This window comes from Oncorhynchus mykiss, chromosome 2 (assembly GCF_013265735.2).
Source record: "Oncorhynchus mykiss isolate Arlee chromosome 2, USDA_OmykA_1.1, whole genome shotgun sequence".
Taxonomy (NCBI): domain Eukaryota; kingdom Metazoa; phylum Chordata; class Actinopteri; order Salmoniformes; family Salmonidae; genus Oncorhynchus; species Oncorhynchus mykiss.
In genome coordinates, this window is record NC_048566.1 from 18,916,778 (window position 1) to 18,934,209 (window position 17,432).

At 45.0% G+C, this 17,432-nt stretch overlaps 1 protein-coding gene across 3 annotated transcripts in view; it reads left to right on the plus strand.

Annotated features, from left to right (window-relative positions):
* si:dkeyp-69b9.3 (myocardin) overlaps positions 1-13,780 on the plus strand; it is a 57,074-nt gene extending 43,294 nt beyond the window's left edge. For 2 of the 3 annotated variants that reach the window (XM_036940756.1, XM_036940751.1), the window contains exons 6-15: positions 4,512-4,637; positions 4,755-4,942; positions 5,559-5,699; positions 9,174-9,342; positions 9,499-9,670; positions 9,829-9,973; positions 10,167-10,811; positions 12,513-12,656; positions 12,780-12,834; positions 12,952-13,780. In XM_036940756.1, coding sequence (XP_036796651.1) covers positions 4,512-4,637; positions 4,755-4,942; positions 5,559-5,699; positions 9,174-9,342; positions 9,499-9,670; positions 9,829-9,973; positions 10,167-10,811; positions 12,513-12,656; positions 12,780-12,834; positions 12,952-13,379 — 2,213 coding nt within the window. In that variant the 3' untranslated portion in view covers positions 13,380-13,780. The remainder of the gene's footprint in view (positions 1-4,511; positions 4,638-4,754; positions 4,943-5,558; positions 5,700-9,173; positions 9,343-9,498; positions 9,671-9,828; positions 9,974-10,166; positions 10,812-12,512; positions 12,657-12,779; positions 12,835-12,951) is intronic. The other variant, XM_036940757.1, reaches the window with a different exon arrangement.
* The last annotated feature ends 3,652 nt before the right edge of the window (positions 13,781-17,432 follow it).

Sequence of the window (17,432 nt, forward strand, 5' to 3'; positions counted from 1 at the left end):
CTCCTCTCTCTTCTCCTGTATATCCAGTCCTCCTCTCTGTTCTCTCTCTATCCTCTCCTCCTCTCTCATCTCTCTATCCTCTCCTCCTCTCTCTTCTACTCTCTATCCTCTCCTCCTCTCTCTTCTCCCCTACATCCTCTCCTCCTCTCTCTTCTTCTCTCTATCCTCTTCTCCTCTCTCTTCTCCTCTCTCTTCTCATATCCTCCTCTCTCTTCTCCCTTCCATCCTCTCCTCCTCTCTCTTTTACTCTCTATCCTGTCCTCCTCTCTCTTCGGCTCTCTATCCTCTCCTCCTCTCTCTTCTTCTCTCTATCCCATCCTTCTCTCTCTTCTACTCTCTATCCTCTCCTCCTTGCTCTTCTTCTCTCTATCCTCTCCTCCTCTCTCTTATTCTCTCTATCCTCTCCTCCTCTCTCTTCTACTCTCTATCCTCTCCTCCTCTCTCTTCTCTCTGTCCTCTCCTCCTCTCTTCTGCTCTCTATCCTCTCCTCCTCTCTCTTCTACTCTCTATCCTCTCCTCCTCTCTCATCTGCTCCATATCCTCTACTCCTCTCTCTTCTACTCTCCATCCTCTCCTCCTGTCTCTTCTACTCTCTATTATCTCCTCCTCTCTCTTCTACTCTCGATCTTCTCCTCCTCTCTCTTCTACTCTCTATCCTCTCCTCCTCTCTCTTCTACTCTCTATCATCTCCTCCTCTCTCTCTACTCTCGATCTTCTCCTCCTCTCTCTTCTACTCTCTATCCTCTCCTCCTCTCTCTTCTACTCTCTATCCTCTCCTCCTCTCTCTTCTACTCTCTATCCTCTCCTCTCTCATCTACTTTATATCCTCTCCTCCTCTCTCTTCTTCTCTCTATCATCTCCTCCATCTCCTCTCCTCATCTCTCTTCTTCTCTCTATCCTCTCCTCCTCTCTCTTCTACTCTCTATCCTCTCCTCCATCTCCTCTCCTCATCTCTCTTCTTCTCTCTATCCTCTCCTCCTCTCTCTTCTACTCTCTATCCTCTCCTCCTCTTTCCTTTCTCCTCTATCCTCTCCTCCTCTCTCTTCTTCTCCATATCCTCTCCTCCTCTCTCTTCTACTCTCCATCCTCTCCTCCTGTCTCTTCTACTCTCTATCATCTCCTCCTCTCTCTTCTACTCTCGATCTTCTCCTCCTCTCTCTTCTACTCTCTATCCTCTCCTCCTCTCTCTTCTTCTCCATATCCTCTCCTCCTCTCTCTTCTACTCTCCATCCTCTCCTCCTGTCTCTTCTACTCTCTATCATCTCCTCCTCTCTCTCTACTCTCGATCTTCTCCTCCTCTCTCTTCTACTCTCTATCCTCTCCTCCTCTCTCTTCTACTCTCTATCCTCTCCTCCTCTCTCTTCTACTCTCTATCCTCTCCTCTCTCATCTACTTTATATCCTCTCCTCCTCTCTCTTCTTCTCTCTATCATCTCCTCCATCTCCTCTCCTCATCTCTCTTCTTCTCTCTATCCTCTCCTCCTCTCTCTTCTACTCTCTATCCTCTCCTCCTCTTTCCTTTCTCCTCTATCCTCTCCTCCTCTCTCTTCTTCTCTCTATCCTCTCCTCCTCTCTCTTCTACTCTCTATCCTTTCCTCCTCTCTCTTCTACTCTCTATCCTCTCCTCCTCTCTCTTTTACTCTCTATCCTGTCCTCCTCTCTCTTCGGCTCTCTATCCTCTCCTCCTCTCTCTTCTTCTCTCTATCCCATCCTTCTCTCTCTTCTACTCTCTATCCTCTCCTCCTTGCTCTTCTTCTCTCTATCCTCTCCTCCTCTCTCTTTTTCTCTCTATCCTCTCCTCCTCTCTCTTCTACTCTCGATCTTCTCCTCCTCTCTCTTCTACTCTCTATCCTCTCCTCCTCTCTCTTCTACTCTCTATCCTCTCCTCCTCTCTCTTCTACTCTCTATCCTCTCCTCTCTCATCTACTTCATATCCTCTCCTCCTCTCTCTTCTCTCTATCCTCTCCTCCATCTCCTCTCCTCATCTCTCTTCTTCTCTCTATCCTCTCCTCCTCTCTCTTCTACTCTCTATCCTCTCCTCCTCTTTCCTTTCTCCTCTATCCTCTCCTCCTCTCTCTTCTACTCTCTATCCTCTCCTCCTCTCTCTTCTTCTCTCTAACCTCTCCTCCCCTCTCTTCTTCTCTCTATCCTCCCCTCCTCTCTCTTCTCCTCTCTCTCCTCTCCCCCTCTCTCTTCTACTCTCTAACCTCTTCTCCCCTCTCTTCTTCTCTCTATCCTCTCCTCCTCTGTCTTCTACTCTCTATCATCTCCTCCTGTCTCTTCTACTCTCTATCCTCTCCTCCTCTCTCTTCTACTCTCTATTTTCTCCTCCTCTCTCTTCTTCTCTCTATCCTCTCCTCTTCTCGCTTCTACTCTCTATCCTCTCCTCCTCTCTCTTTTTCTCTCTATCCTCTCCCCCTCTCTCTTCTACTCTCTAACCTCTCCTCCCCTCTCTTTTTCTCTCTATCCTCTCCTCCTCTGTCTTCTACTCTCTATCCTCTCCTCCTCTGTCTCCTACTCTCTATCCTCTCCTCCTGTCTCTTCTACTCTCTATCTTCTCCTCCTCTCTCTTCTACTCTCTATCCTCTCCTCTTCTCTCTTCTACTCTCTATCCTCTCCTCCTCTCTCTTCTTCTCTCTATCCTCTCCTCCTCTCTCTTCTACTCTCTATCCTCTCCTCCTCTCTCTTCTACTCTCTATCCTCTCCTCCTCTCTCTTCTACTCTCTATCCTCTCCTCTCTCTTCTACTTTATATCCTCTCCTCCTCTCTCTTCTTCTCTCTATCCTCTCCTCCCTCTCCTCTCATCCTCTCTCTTCTTCTCTCTATCCTCTCCTCCTCTCTCTTCTACTCTCTATCCTCTCCTCCTCTTTCCTTTCTCCTCTATCCTCTCCTCCTCTCTCTTATTCTCTCTATCCTCTCCTCCTCTCTCTTCTACTCTCTATCCTCTCCTCCTCTCTCTTCTTCTCTCTATCCTCTTCTTCTCTCTCTTCTACTCTCTATGCTCTCCTCCTCTCTCTTCTACTCTCTATCCTCTCCTCCTCTCTCTTATTCGTTCTATCCTCTCCTCCTCTCTCTTCTACTCTCTATCCTCTCCTCCTTTCTCTTCTTCTCTCTATCCTCTCCTCCTCTCTCTTCTACTCTCTATCCTCTCTTCCTCTCTGTTCTGCTCTCTATCCACTCCTCCCCTCTCTTCTACTATCTAACCTCTCGTCCTCTCTCTTCCTCTCTCAAACCTCTCCTCCCCTCTCTTCTTCTCTCTATCCTCTCCTCCTGTCTCTTCTTCTCTCTATCCCCTCCTCCTCTCTCTTCTACTCTCTATCCTCTCCTCCTCTCTCTTCTTCTCTCTATCCTCTCCTCCTCTCTCTTCTACTCTCTATCCTCTCCTCCTCTTTCCTTTCTCCTCTATCCTCTTCTCCTCTCTCTCCTTCTCTCTATCCTCTTCTTCTCTCTCTTCTACTCTCTATCCTCTCCTCCTCTCTCTTCTTCTCTCTATCCTCTCCTCCTCTCTCTTCTACTCTCTATCCTCTCCTCCTCTCTCTTCTGCTCTTTATCATCTCCTCCCCTCTCTTATACTCTCTAACCTCTCCTCCTCTCTCTTCTTCTCCTTAACATCTCCTCCCCTCTCTTCTTCTCTCTATCCTCTCCTCCTGTCTCTTCTTCTCTCTATCCTCTCCTCTTCTCTCTTCTACTCTCTATCCTCTCCTCCTCTCTCTTCTTCTCTCTATCCTCTCCTCCTCTCTCTTCTTCTCTCTATCCTCTCCTCCTCTCTCTTCTCCTCTCGAACCTCTCCTCCTGTCTCTTCTTCTCTCTATCCTCTCCTCCTGTCTCTTCTTCTCTCTATCCTCTCCTCTTCTCTCTTCTACTCTCTATCCTCTCCTCCTCTCTCTTCTTCTCTCTATCCTCTCCTCTTCTCTCTTCTACTCTCTATCCTCTCCTCCTCTCTCTTCTTCTCTCTATCCTCTCCTCCTCTCTCTTCTACTCTCTATCCTCTCCTCCTGTCTCTTCTTCTCTCTAACCTCTCCTCCCCTCTCTTCTTCTCTCTATCCTCTCCTCCTCTCTCTTCTACTCTCTAACCTCTCCTCCTCTCTCTTCTTCTCTCTATCCTCTCCTCCTCTCTCTTCTACTCTCTATCCTCTCCTCCTCTCTCTTCTGCTCTCTATCCTCTCCTCTCCTCCCCTCTCTTCTACTCTCTAACCTCTCCTCCTCTCTCTTCTCCCCTCTATCTTCTCCTCCTCTCTCTTCTTCTCTCTATCCTCTTTATCTCATTGTCCATTGTGTTTAAAATACCACTATGATTGTTGCATTTCTAGTTGTGTTTTTCATTTATTTGTCTCCAGGGGTATGTGGTTCCTTTAAGGCAGACGCTTTGGGTACCCCTGCTGGGTTGAACTGTGATTGAGTGCCCACAGCAACACAGTTATGCAGTTATGCATTCGCAAACACAAATCTGCTCTCAACTCCTGTTACTTCTCTCTCTGACAGATAGGATTTTGTTGCTTCTCTCTCTAATAGACAGGAGTGTATGTGGGACTGGAAGGCAGAAGAAGGCTCGGCTGGCTAACAACCTTACAGAGCAGGTCCAGCATCGTCCCGAACCTCTGGACCTACTGCACAAACACATACTGCCTCCAGAGAACCGTGAGTTAACGCACACGCAAGAAAGAACTATAGATGTTTTCAAACAGTTCAGATGTCATTACTAATTAACCTGTTCCTCCTCCCTTGCCTTCCTCCTCCCCCCCCCTCTTCCCTTAGGCCCCGTCTCCTTCCCTCTCTCCTCAGATGTCTTCCAAGATGACATCTCTTCCTGCTCTTCCTCCGAGCAACTCGGGGTCCTCCAATCACCAGCCTTCTCCTCGTCGCCAGGGTTCTCAGACGACCAATCACTGAGTGACCTGTCGCCTGGGGTCTTGCCCCTTACCCATAGTCCCGCCCATGTTCAGGTGAAATCACCTTCCCCTAAATCCTAACCTCAACCATCAAGTGAGATTACCTTCCCCTAAATCCTAACCTCAAACATCAGGTGAGATTACCTTTCCCTAAATCCTAACCTCAACCATCAAGTGAGATTACCTTTCCCTAAATCCTAACCTCAACCATCAAGTGAGATTACCTTTCCCTAAATCCTAACTTCAACCATCAAGTGAGATTACCTTCCCCTAAATCCTAACTTCAACCATCAAGTGAGATTACCTTCCCCTAAATCCTAACTTCAACCATCAAGTGAGATTACCTTTCCCTAAATCCTAACCTCAAACATCAAGTGAGATTACCTTTCCCTAAATCCTAACCTCAACCATCAAGTGAGATTACCTTTCCCTAAATCCTAACCTCAACCATCAAGTGAGATTACCTTTCCCTAAATCCTAACCTCAACCATCAAGTGAGATTACCTTTCCCTAAATCCTAACCTCAACCATCAAGTGAGATTACCTTTCCCTAAATCCTAACCTCAACCATCAACACGGGAAACACAAAACTGACTTTAGAATTGCAAGTCATGTTTGGATCAGATCCTTTGCTATTACCTGTTTATATTTCTGTCCTGCTTTCCTCCAGTCTATCTTGGCATTGCTCCCAGCAACCGAGGGCATCAGCCAGCCAATGAGCATGACCGTGGGCGACTCCAACTCCATGGCAACGACCGGGAGACCAAAGGGGATGTATCTGACCTCCCATGCCACGCCCCTGCTGCCAAAGGTATTGGTACAGGGCTACTCAGAAATAGACCAAACACACATCCAGAACAATGTGTAAATGCATCTGTAAAAAGCATTCAAGAAACTAAGAATGAATTCATTGAAGCATTAACAATGGATTGATTGATTTATTGATTGATTGGTGGTAAAGTCAATCAAAAATAATCCCATGCATATACGGTATTACAGTATTACAGTATTACAGCATTACAGTATTACAGTATTACAGTATTACAGCATTACAGTATTACAGTATTACAGTATTACAGAATTACAGCATTACAGTAGTACAGTATTACGGTATTACAGTATTACGGTATTACAGTATTACAGCATTACAGTATTACAGTATTACGGTATTACAGTATTACAGTATTACAGCATTACAGTATTACAGTATTACAGCATTACAGTATTACAGTATTACAGTATTACAGTATTACAGCATTACAGTATTACAGTATTACAGTATTACGGTATTACGGTATTACGGTATTACAGCATTACAGTATTACAGTATTACGGTATTACAGTATTACAGTATTACAGCATTACAGTATTACAGTATTACAGTATTACAGCATTACAGTATTACGGCATTACGGTATTACATTATTACAGTATTACAGCATTACATTATTACAGTATTACGGTATTACGGTATTACAGTATTACAGTATTACAGCATTACGGTATTACAGTATTACAGTATTACAGTATTACGGTATTACAGTATTACGGTATTACAGTATTACAGTATTAAGGTATTACAGTATTACAGTATTATGGTATTACAGTATTACAGTATTAAGGTATTACAGTATTACAGTATTACGTTATTACGGTATTGCAGCATTACGTTATTACGGTATTGCAGCATTACGGTATTACGGTATTACAGTATTGCAGCATTACGGTATTACAGTATTACAGTATTACGGTATTACAGTATTACGGTATTACGGTATTACAGTATTACAGCATTACGGTATTACAGTATTACGGTATTACGGTATTACAGTATTACAGCATTACGGTATTACAGTATTACAGTATTACGGTATTACAGTATTACAGTATTACGGTATTACAGTATTACAGTATTACGGTATTACGGTATTGCAGCATTACGGTATTACGGTATTACAGTATTAAGGTATTACAGTATTACGGTATTACGGTATTGCAGCATTACGGTATTACAGTATTACAGCATTACGGTATTACAGTATTACAGTATTACGGTATTACGGTATTACAGTATTACGGTATTACAGTATTACAGAATTGCAGCATTACGGTATTACGGTATTACAGTATTACAGTATTACGGTATTATGGTATTACAGTATTACGGTATTACAGTATTACAGTATTGCAGCATTACGGTATTACAGTATTACAGTATTACGGTATTGCAGCATTACAGTATTACAGTATTACGGTATTGCGGTATTACGGTATTACAGTATTACAGCATTACAGTATTACAGTATTACGGTATTACAGTATTACAGTATTACGGTATTCCGGTATTACAGTATTACAGTATTACGGCATTACGGTATTACGGTATTACGGTATTACGGTATTACAGTATTACGGTATTACGGTATTACAGTATTACGGTATTACGGTATTACAGTATTACAGTATTACAGTATTACGGTATTACGGTATTACAGCATTACAGATGTTAATGCGTTGTCTGCATAGAGAGACAGACATGTTCGACTGTGAGGGTCAGATACAGTATATCAGTCTCTTCTTCTCCCGGTGTCTGATAGGTATTCAACCACATAGCATAATGTACACACTCACTCTGGTGTTCCGCATTTATTAGTGTCGACAGTCACTACCAACGGAACTATGCCCTATGGATTTAGACACCCACACACACACACACACACACACACCTGCTAGATGTCACAGCTGACTGGACACACTGTCAGTTGTCACGGTTTCAAACATGCGTTTAATGCCAGGATTCAGCTAGGATACTGACTGTTCAACCTGAAAGGATCACTCACATATGTTACATGACATATTGTACAGTCGTGGCCAAAAGTTTTGAGAATGACACAAATATAAATGTTCACGAAGTCTGCAGCCTCAGTTTGTATGATGGCAATTTGCATATACTCCAGAATGTTATGAAGAGTGATTTGCCATGCAAATGAACTGAATCCCCCAAAAACATTTCCACTGAATTTCAGCCCTGCCACAAAAGGACCAGCTGACATCATGACAGTGATTCTCTCATTAACACAGGTGTGAGTGTTGACGAGGACAAGGCTGGAGATCACTCTGTCATGCTGTTTGAGTTCGAATAACAGACTGGAAGCTTCAAAAGGAGGGTGGTGCTTGGAATCATTGTTCTTCCTCTGTCAAACATGGTTACCTGCAAGGAAACACATGCCGTCATCATGGCTTTGCACAAAAAGGACTTCACAGGCAAGGATATTGCTGCCAGTAAGATTGCACCTAAATCAACCATTTATCGGATCATCAAGAACTTCAAGGAGAGTGGTTCAATTTTTGTGAAGAAGGCTTTAGGGCGCCCAAGAAAGTCCAGCAAGCACCAGGACCGTCTCCTAAAGTTTATTCAGCTGTGGGATCGGGGCACCACCAGTACAGAGCTTGCTCAGGAATGGCAGCAGGCAGGTGTGAGTGCATCTGCACACACAGTGAGGCAAAGATTTTTGGAGGATGGCCTGGTGTCAAGAAGGGCAGCAAAGAAGCCACTTCTCTCCAGGAAAAACCTTTCCAGCATGATGGAGCACCTTGCCATAAGGCAAAAGTGATAACTAAGTGGCTCGGGGAACAAAACATCGATATTTTGGGTCCATGACCAGGAAACTCACCAGACCTTAATCCCATTGAGACGGGTGGACAAATAACAACCCACAAATTCTGACAAACTCCAAGCATTGATTATGCAAGAATGGGCTGCCATCAGTGGCCCAGAAGTTAATTGACAGCATGCCAGGGCGGATTGCAGAGGTCTTGAAAAAGAAGGGTCAACACTGCAAACATTGACTCTTTGCATCAACTTCATGTAATTGTCAATAAAAGCCTTTGACACTTATGAAATGCTTGTAATTATACTTCAGTATTCCGTAGTAACATCTGACAAAAATATCTAAAGACACTGAAGCAGCAAACTTTGTGAAAATTAATATATTTGTCATTCTCAAAACCTTTGGCCACGACTGTATACATCCTGCTGTTAACTTTGCCTTAGGAACTCATAACATGGTAGTAATTTCAGAACTGGCTGTACTAATCAGAACTGATCTGATCTCTCTCAGGTTATAATGTTTATGTATTTTGACAATGCTTGAATAATACATTTCTAATAAAAATATGGGATATGAGAAATATTACTTTCATTCATTCTCTGTCTTCCCCTCTCCCCCTTCCTCCCTCCCCATCCCCTTCCCCCTCTCCCCCTTCCTTTCTCCACCTTTCTCAGACAGCCCGGTCTCTCACACCTCCCTCCGACTCTTCCTCCCTTACTGCCTCCCTTAATTTCTCTCGCCCCCCCCGCCCGCGGAAACCACGGGATTCACAGCCCAAGATGAGGAAACTCAAATACCATCAGTACATTCCCCCCGACCAGAGAGGGACGGCCGGGACTGCCGGTAATAGTCTTTATACTTTAAAAATCATGATTATCTTTTATGTATATTTTACCTTTCATACAATACTTGCAGCCCAATGTGCTTTACATGATACATGTTGTCAAAATGAGTCCACTAAATAGCAGGGAAGTTGATCATTATTAACATTCTGCTCAGGGGGAGGGGCCAGTCAGAGGAGCCCCACCCCAGCCCAGCTCTTAGACCCCGCCTACTCCAGCCTCCTGCAGCAACAGCAGGTGTTCCTCCAGCTGCAGATCCTCCAGAACCAACAACAACAACAGCAGAACCAGCAGCAACAGGACCAGCAGCAGCTCACCGTCACACCCAGGTAGTTAGCACTACATACACCAAACCTCCCTCCCCCTGGGCCTTCTCTCAAGAACTGTGGTTTCATTCAGATGTTGTACTGTTCGTCAGACCATTTAAAGTTGGTTAACCATTACATGAGCTCTGGCAACTAGCATGAATGTTTTGTTTTTATCAAAGTGGAGACACCAACCAAATGGTGAGGTTCTCTGGAGCCATGCACCAAAACCCTCAGCCTGTATCCAAGGCAACAAACCACACCTCTGTGGACACAAGTCCCTCCAACAAGTCTGAGATCCTCCCACCTAACCTGGTCGACCTCACGGTAATATGGGCAGGACAATCACTTGAACATTTGAATGTTTATAGCACTTCTCACTTCCTATTTATCTGTACCTTCTCTTCCTTCTTTTGTCCTTGCTTGCTTCTCTTCATTCTCGGACCTCTTTCTCTCATCCCTCTCTATTTGCTGTCCCTGACACTCTCCTCTGTCACACCCCGTCCTCCTTCTCTCCCAGGTGTCTGAGTTGCGACAGCAGCTGCGTGAGAGAGGTCTTCCTGTCTCCGGCACCAAGCCCACCCTCCTCCAGAGGCTACGCCCTTTCCAGCTGCCCCACCTGTGTTTGACCCCTATGCCCCTCTGCCAGCTGGGTACCAGCCAGGAACCCCTTACCCCCACCTCCTTGCTCACCCCCAGCCACTACCCCAGCTCCAGCCCCAGCTCTGGAACTGACTCCCCCACCAACAGCCCTAACCCTCAGGTCTACATCCAGTCCACTGGAATTCTGAGCGGGGTCCCAAACGGAATTGTTAATGGCATTCCGAATGGTAATCCTAATGGAATAGGGGTCAGTGTGGTGGGGGAGCAGTGTGGCTTCCTGGCCGCTGCGTTAACCCCATCGTCGACACCTAGCCCCGGTCTCCCCCCATGCTCCTCTTTGCCACTGTCGACTGGCGCCTTCTGGCAGTCGGAACAGGAGCAGCAGGAGTTGAGCCTGGAGCTGGAGATGAGGGATAGGATGAGGAGCAGGCCCAGGGAGAGGCTATCTCCTCCTCTGTCTCTATCCTGTGGGGGTTCCCTCCATCCCTTCCTGCAACAGGATCCAGGATTGCCCAGAGGGACACCAGAGAGAGAAGGACAGACAGAGATCCTGTTTACACAGGTAAACTAACACGCCTGACTCAGACAGACAGACCAGTCTCTCCTATACCTGACAGACAGAAAGATACACCAGTCTCTCCTATATTTGACTCAGACAGACAGATACACCATAGTCTCTCATATACCTAACATATAGACAGATACACCATATTCTATCCTATACCTGACAGACAGACAGATACACCATATTATATCCTATACCTGACAGACAGACAGATACACCATATTCTATCCTATACCTGACTCAGACAGACAGATACACCATATTCTATCCTATACCTGACTCAGACAGACAGATACACCATATTCTATCCTATACCTGACTCAGACAGACAGATACACCATATTCTATCCTATACCTGACAGACAGACAGATACACCATATTTTATCCTATACCTGACTCAGACAGACAGATACACCATAGTCTCTCCTATACCTGACAGACAGACCGATACACCATAGTCTATCCTATACCTGACTCAGACAGACAGATACACCATAGTCTATCCTATACCTGACTCAGACAGACAGATACACCATAGTCTCTCCTATATCTGACAGACAGACCGATACACCATAGTCTATCCTATACCTGACTCAGACAGACAGATACACCATAGTCTATCCTATACCTGACTCAGTCAGACAGACCAGTCTCTCCTATACCTGACAGACAGAAAGATACACCATAGTCTATCCTATATTTGACTCAGACAGACAGATACACCATAGTCTCTCCTATACCTGACAGACAGACAGATACACCATAGTCTATCCTATACCTGACTCAGTCAGACAGACCAGTCTCTCCTATACCTGACAGACAGAAAGATACACCATAGTCTCTCCTATATCTGACAGACAGACCGATACACCATAGTCTATCCTATACCTGACTCAGACAGACAGATACACCATAGTCTATCCTATACCTGACTCAGTCAGACAGACCAGTCTCTCCTATACCTGACAGACAGAAAGATACACCATAGTCTATCCTATATTTGACTCAGACAGACAGATACACCATAGTCTCTCATATACCTGACAGACAGACAGATACACCATAGTCTCTCATATGCCTGACAGACAGACAGAAACACCATAGTCTATCCTATACCTGACTCAGACAGACAGATACACCATAGTCTATCCTATACCTGACTTAGACAGACAGATACACCATAGTCTATCCTATACCTGACTCAGACAGACAGATACACCATAGTCTATCCTATACCTGACTCAGACAGAGAGATACACCATAGTCTATCCTATACCTGACTTAGACAGACAGATACACCATAGTCTATCCTATACCTGACTCAGACAGACAGATACACCATAGTCTATCCTATACCTGGCTCAGACAGGAGAGACTCAGACATACAAATACACCATAGTCTCTCCTGTATCTGACTCAGACAGACAGATACACCAGTGTCTTCTATATCTGACTCAGACAGACAGAGTCTCTCATATACCCAACATATAGACAGATACACCATAGTCTCTCCTATACTTGACTCATCTCACCCCAACAAACTTCACGCAAGTACACAACCATATCATCCACAAGATTTAGCTGAGACAGTGCAACACATCACTGTGATTGTATCTTACCATTTACAATATTCACCGTTAAATACTGTATAGCTTCATACAGTATGTACAATTTAACCTCCTCCACTGTCCAATCAGGTGTTCTGCTGCCAGCCGTGGGACGTGATTGGCCAGGACTTTGAGCTGCCCATGCAGATCACAGCCAGTCCCATTCAAGCCCCACCCAGCGTCCGCAGTCTGGAGGAGGAGCTGCAGGAGGCCATTAACAGAGTACTGGTCAGTGTATGTGTGTGTGTTTGTGTGTGTAAATCAGAGTCACTGCTGACATTCATTGCATTTTGTAAAAGGTGACCCTGTCAAGTAAACCCTTGGGTGATTTCCCTGTCTCTGTCCTGCCCTCCTTAGATGGACCCCAGTCAGTCTATAGAGGACATTCTGGAGGAACCTACCACCTGTGTGGGTGAGTGGATAGCTCTCTGGCCTCTTAATGACAATTTATGGTTCTGTAGTCACCAAGACTGGTCATGGAAAGTTACAGGCTTTTGTTTGTTTTTATTGCCTTCCCCCTCTCTTCTAGACTCCCACTCCTCCTCTGTCTCAGACCTCCAATCCCCTGTCACTATCCTCCCTGGCCCCTCCCCTCCTCCCCAAACAGACCAGTCCCAGCCTTTCCGTTGTCATTCAAAGGATGACAACTTCCTATCCTCTCCTCTCTGCTCCTCCCTCCTGTTGGAGCTCCCGCCGTCGCCTTCAACGATGGTTCCCCGCCAAGCCGCCCCAACCCCTCTCCCTCCCTTCATCTGTACTTCTCCCCTGCCTCCCACTGTGACCTCACGGAAGAGGCGGGCTCAGGCAACCTTTGACCCTGCTGATTGGTTGGAGTCGCTAGCCTCTGGACTCCGCCCTCTCAGTCCTCCATCTGCCCCATTCGTTGAGACCGACTTTGGCCTCAATTTGGATCTGAACGTCAACCGAGCGTTGGATCTCATGGTGGAGCAGTGGTGAAGGTCTTAGGTGGACTGAGTGTCAGTGTGTGTGTGTGTGTGTGTGTGTGTGTGTGTGTGTTCGTTAGTTGGACTTCAACATACACCTCCCAAACAATGGGAACAGATTTGTGAATGTCCATCCATCAGTCTATCCATCCATCCCCTCTGTCCACTCTGTGAGTGAGTAGTCTGTTTGAGAGAGGTGACTGCAGGTCTGTACCCCACGCAATGTTGAGAGACAGATACTACTACACTGGAAGAGATGAAAAAAGACTGAGTTGCATTGGTGGAACAATAACTGGCAGAGGGAATCACACGCACACGCACACACACACACACACACACACACACACACACACACACACACACACACACACACACACACACACACACACACACACACACACACACACACACACACAAACCTTGAGTTGTCCTGTTAAATAAAAAATGGCCAAATACAACAAATGAACAATGCATATTTGGAGTCACACACAATCCAACACATTGTTTACAGTGGGAAACAAAGAAACCCAGTTGAACAGGGCCCCTACAGTTCCCCCAGCCACAGTCATTAAGTCCGAGTCATTCATAAAGGCCATTAAAGCCAGACTGGGGAGACAGACAGGGCACACAGCTTGTCCATGTCTCCAGACCTTTCCCTAGTGCCAGACACAAAGTCGACATGCTGAGAGAGAGAGCTGGCAGACACCACACAACCCTTACAGGGAAGTGTATGTGTGTCACTGTGTGTATGTGTGTGTTTGTGCACGCCTGGCTGCTTCTGTTTGTGTCGGTGTTAATACACACACACACCCCATTGTATATTTATCTGAATTGTTGCAAAGATACTTGTAGCTCCTTGTTTGTGTAGACTAAGTGTGCAATGTCTCTGAGTATTGATTTTGTATGGTTGATCTGTGAGAGAGAGAGAGAGAGAGAGAGAGAGAGAGAGAGAGAGAGAAGAGAGAGAGAGAGTGAGAGAAGAGAGAGAGAAGAGAGACTGCTTCCACATTTCGTGCCTATTTTAATTGTGGTCTCAACACTAGTCAGTTGCTGTAATATATAACACTGTGAGTGGGTCACTAAAACCTGATGAACCACTATGTTCAATTCATTGCTTGCCTTTCTTTTATTTAAGAGAAAAAAACTGGTAAACATCCTATTAAGCCAAGAGATAAATAGCAATCACTCTGAGAGGCTTCAGAGCCTGCAACACGACCATATTACCAGAGTGTATGTTCTCATCAGCGAATGAGAACAGGTGGCCACTGTTTTATGAGGACCTCCCACAGTGTTTGGAGGAAACAGCTTGGTGCTCTACACACTGTAAGGGCCACAGTCACTGTTTACACCTGTTGTTATGGAGATAAAAAGGTCAAATAACGGTTATGCGCAGAATAACAATGGCAATTCATTTCATGAAACAATTTCATGATTTTAGCTTAGATTTTTTCGGTGCTTTATCCCATATTGTAAAAACAGGTAGAATTTGGAAATACATCTGTCCTAAAGAGAGGCTGTTCTGATTGCAGGAAGTGACACAGGTGTTCCCTGAGACCACAATCTCTCTCTTGGCCAGTTCCAAATCGACCCCTAGCCCCTACCCCCTAGGCACATGAGGAGGATAGAACTGGATAGATATAATCTATATGGTAATAGCTCCACCATTCCCCTGATAGGCTATGTGGAACTTTCCCCATATCGCACACAGCTATCCAGCCTACTAGAAGTTGTGCCCTGGTACGAGGGGCTAGAGGCTAGGGGTCCGCATGGGATTGGCCATATTCATTTTAAATGACCACCAGGGGTGTCCCATCAGAAAAGAGCTGAGGAGGTGAATACTGTACTTCTCCCTAACATGGATCATGATGAAGTTGTCTGTGTTTCCGTGCTATCAGTGATTGACAAGGCAGTCCAAGGGCTTATTCTCAGGGTCAGAACGTTCAGTATTTACAGAGCAGATATGATTCTCGATTCCACATGATGTTCTACCAGATCCAATGGTTCTGAGGTCATGACAGACTTAATTCAGCTGTTGTGATTCAGATTAGTTGTATGGCCTGTCAATTAGTGAAGTATGTGAGCACTGATTATGGCCTGGCCTGAGAGCAACCCACAGCCTCGGTTAGCAGTATGGTGACGGCTCCACCTAGCCTTCCAATAGGCTTAGGGGAACTTCTGCCATATTTCTTCTGCCTATCTGGTTCATGCAGATTAGAAAACCAAAGGGGTGTAGGGGCTAGGGGTTGTTTTTGGACCAGGCCTGTGTTATGTTCATTGGGAGAATACAACACATAGTGTGCTTTCCTAACCTCCTAGCTGACTCGACACCCTTCTTAAAGACCATTGTGTGAACAACAAACTGTGATCTTACTAATGTTCCCCAGAGACATTTATTTATATATATATATGGTTCTGATGTTCCCCACCCAGTCTCTGCATAATAACCACTGCGCTAAGTGCAATATGCTGTACGTGAAGGGCACAGCCATTGGGAAATACCAGGCCCCCATATCTCTGTCTTGTCGTTACTCTAAACAAAATGGTGTAATGGGTCCTCACTCAACAAGATGTTGCATAAAGCTTAGTTCATTTTACGGTTTTCACTGCATCAGGGATAGCATACACAGACGTTTCAGCTTTACAGCCTTCTTCAGTGTGTAGGTACAAATGTATTTGAATTCAAAACAGCACTTGTAGGGAACAACAGATTAGCAGCAGGTGCTTCTAAGTAGGGATACCAATCATCTGCCAAGCTTTCATGTTGAAACATTTCACAAGCAGCTTTCATCGTAGAACTGTAGAAAACCATGTTGAATGGTGACAATCGGACAGACTGACGACCGTGATAATCACAGTGGTCAAACACGTTCTCTGTCTGCTGCACTTAGAGAGAGAGAGAAACGCGGGAGAGTAACATGCTACCTCTTGTGAATGGAGATGCTTTAGGCCTACTGTACTCTGTCTGGTCCTGGACAACCGGTGGTCAAACACGTTCTCTGTCTGCTGCATTTAGGATGATAAGAGAGAGAAACGCGGGAGAGTAACATGCTACCTCTTGTGAATGGAGATGCTTTAGACCTACTGTACTCTGTCTGGTCCTGGACAACCGGTGGTCAAACACGTTCTCTGTCTGCTGCATTTAGGATGATAAGAGAGAGAAACGCGGGAGAGTAACATGCTACCTCTTGTGAATGGAGATGCTTTAGGCCTACTGTACTCTGTCTGGTCCTGGACAACCACTGTGTATGTTGGTTTTCATCTGAATCATTCTCTTCCCCTACATCTGTGCTGATATCACCTGACTTATGTTAGGAGTGTATCACTTTCAGAATCAGTGTAGAGGTTGGTGGGTTGGTTGGGAGAACTGTCTATGCTAGGTTATTCCTGTCTGTCTGTCTGTCTGTCTGTCTGTCTGTCTGTCTGTCTGTCTGTCTGTCTGTCTGTCTGTGTTGTGAAGGTATTTCTTTCCCCCTTGAGGCTTTCTGTAGCCAGAATGAGAGAAAGAGGGATTAGACTAAGACGTTGTCATAATCAAGATCAGGAAGTATCGGAGCCAACTGTTGCCATTGTTTCAGTCAGCTCCATTCATTGGGAGTTCAATTTGGCTTCCAATGCCGATATACTTCCTGCATAATCTTCAGATTGATAACATCACTGTCTAATCTTTCTTCATCTCATCCTAGTACTGTAACCAGATAGTGTGGGGATGACCCAATGGCAATAATACAATCAGTATTTAAATTGATTTATTTATTATGTAACTTATTCAGGCAAAATGTTATCAATACGTGTTCAAATTGTATTGTAAAAAAACATTAAGAAATGAAAAGTCTTAATAGATTTCCCATCCACTGTCTCGTTGTCTTGTGTTTGCCTTTATTACGACAGCATCACTTAACCCAAAACATCTTCCCGTGGCCAACACATCATCAAACACTTGTGGTTTGAGCTGTTGTGAAATGTTTGTTTAGTGGTGCCAAGATGACTGCTAATCTGATGAAGAAGTTTGTGCTCCTGGTTGATGCTTTGCCAACAAGGATCTGTTCTTGACTAGTATCAATAAAGG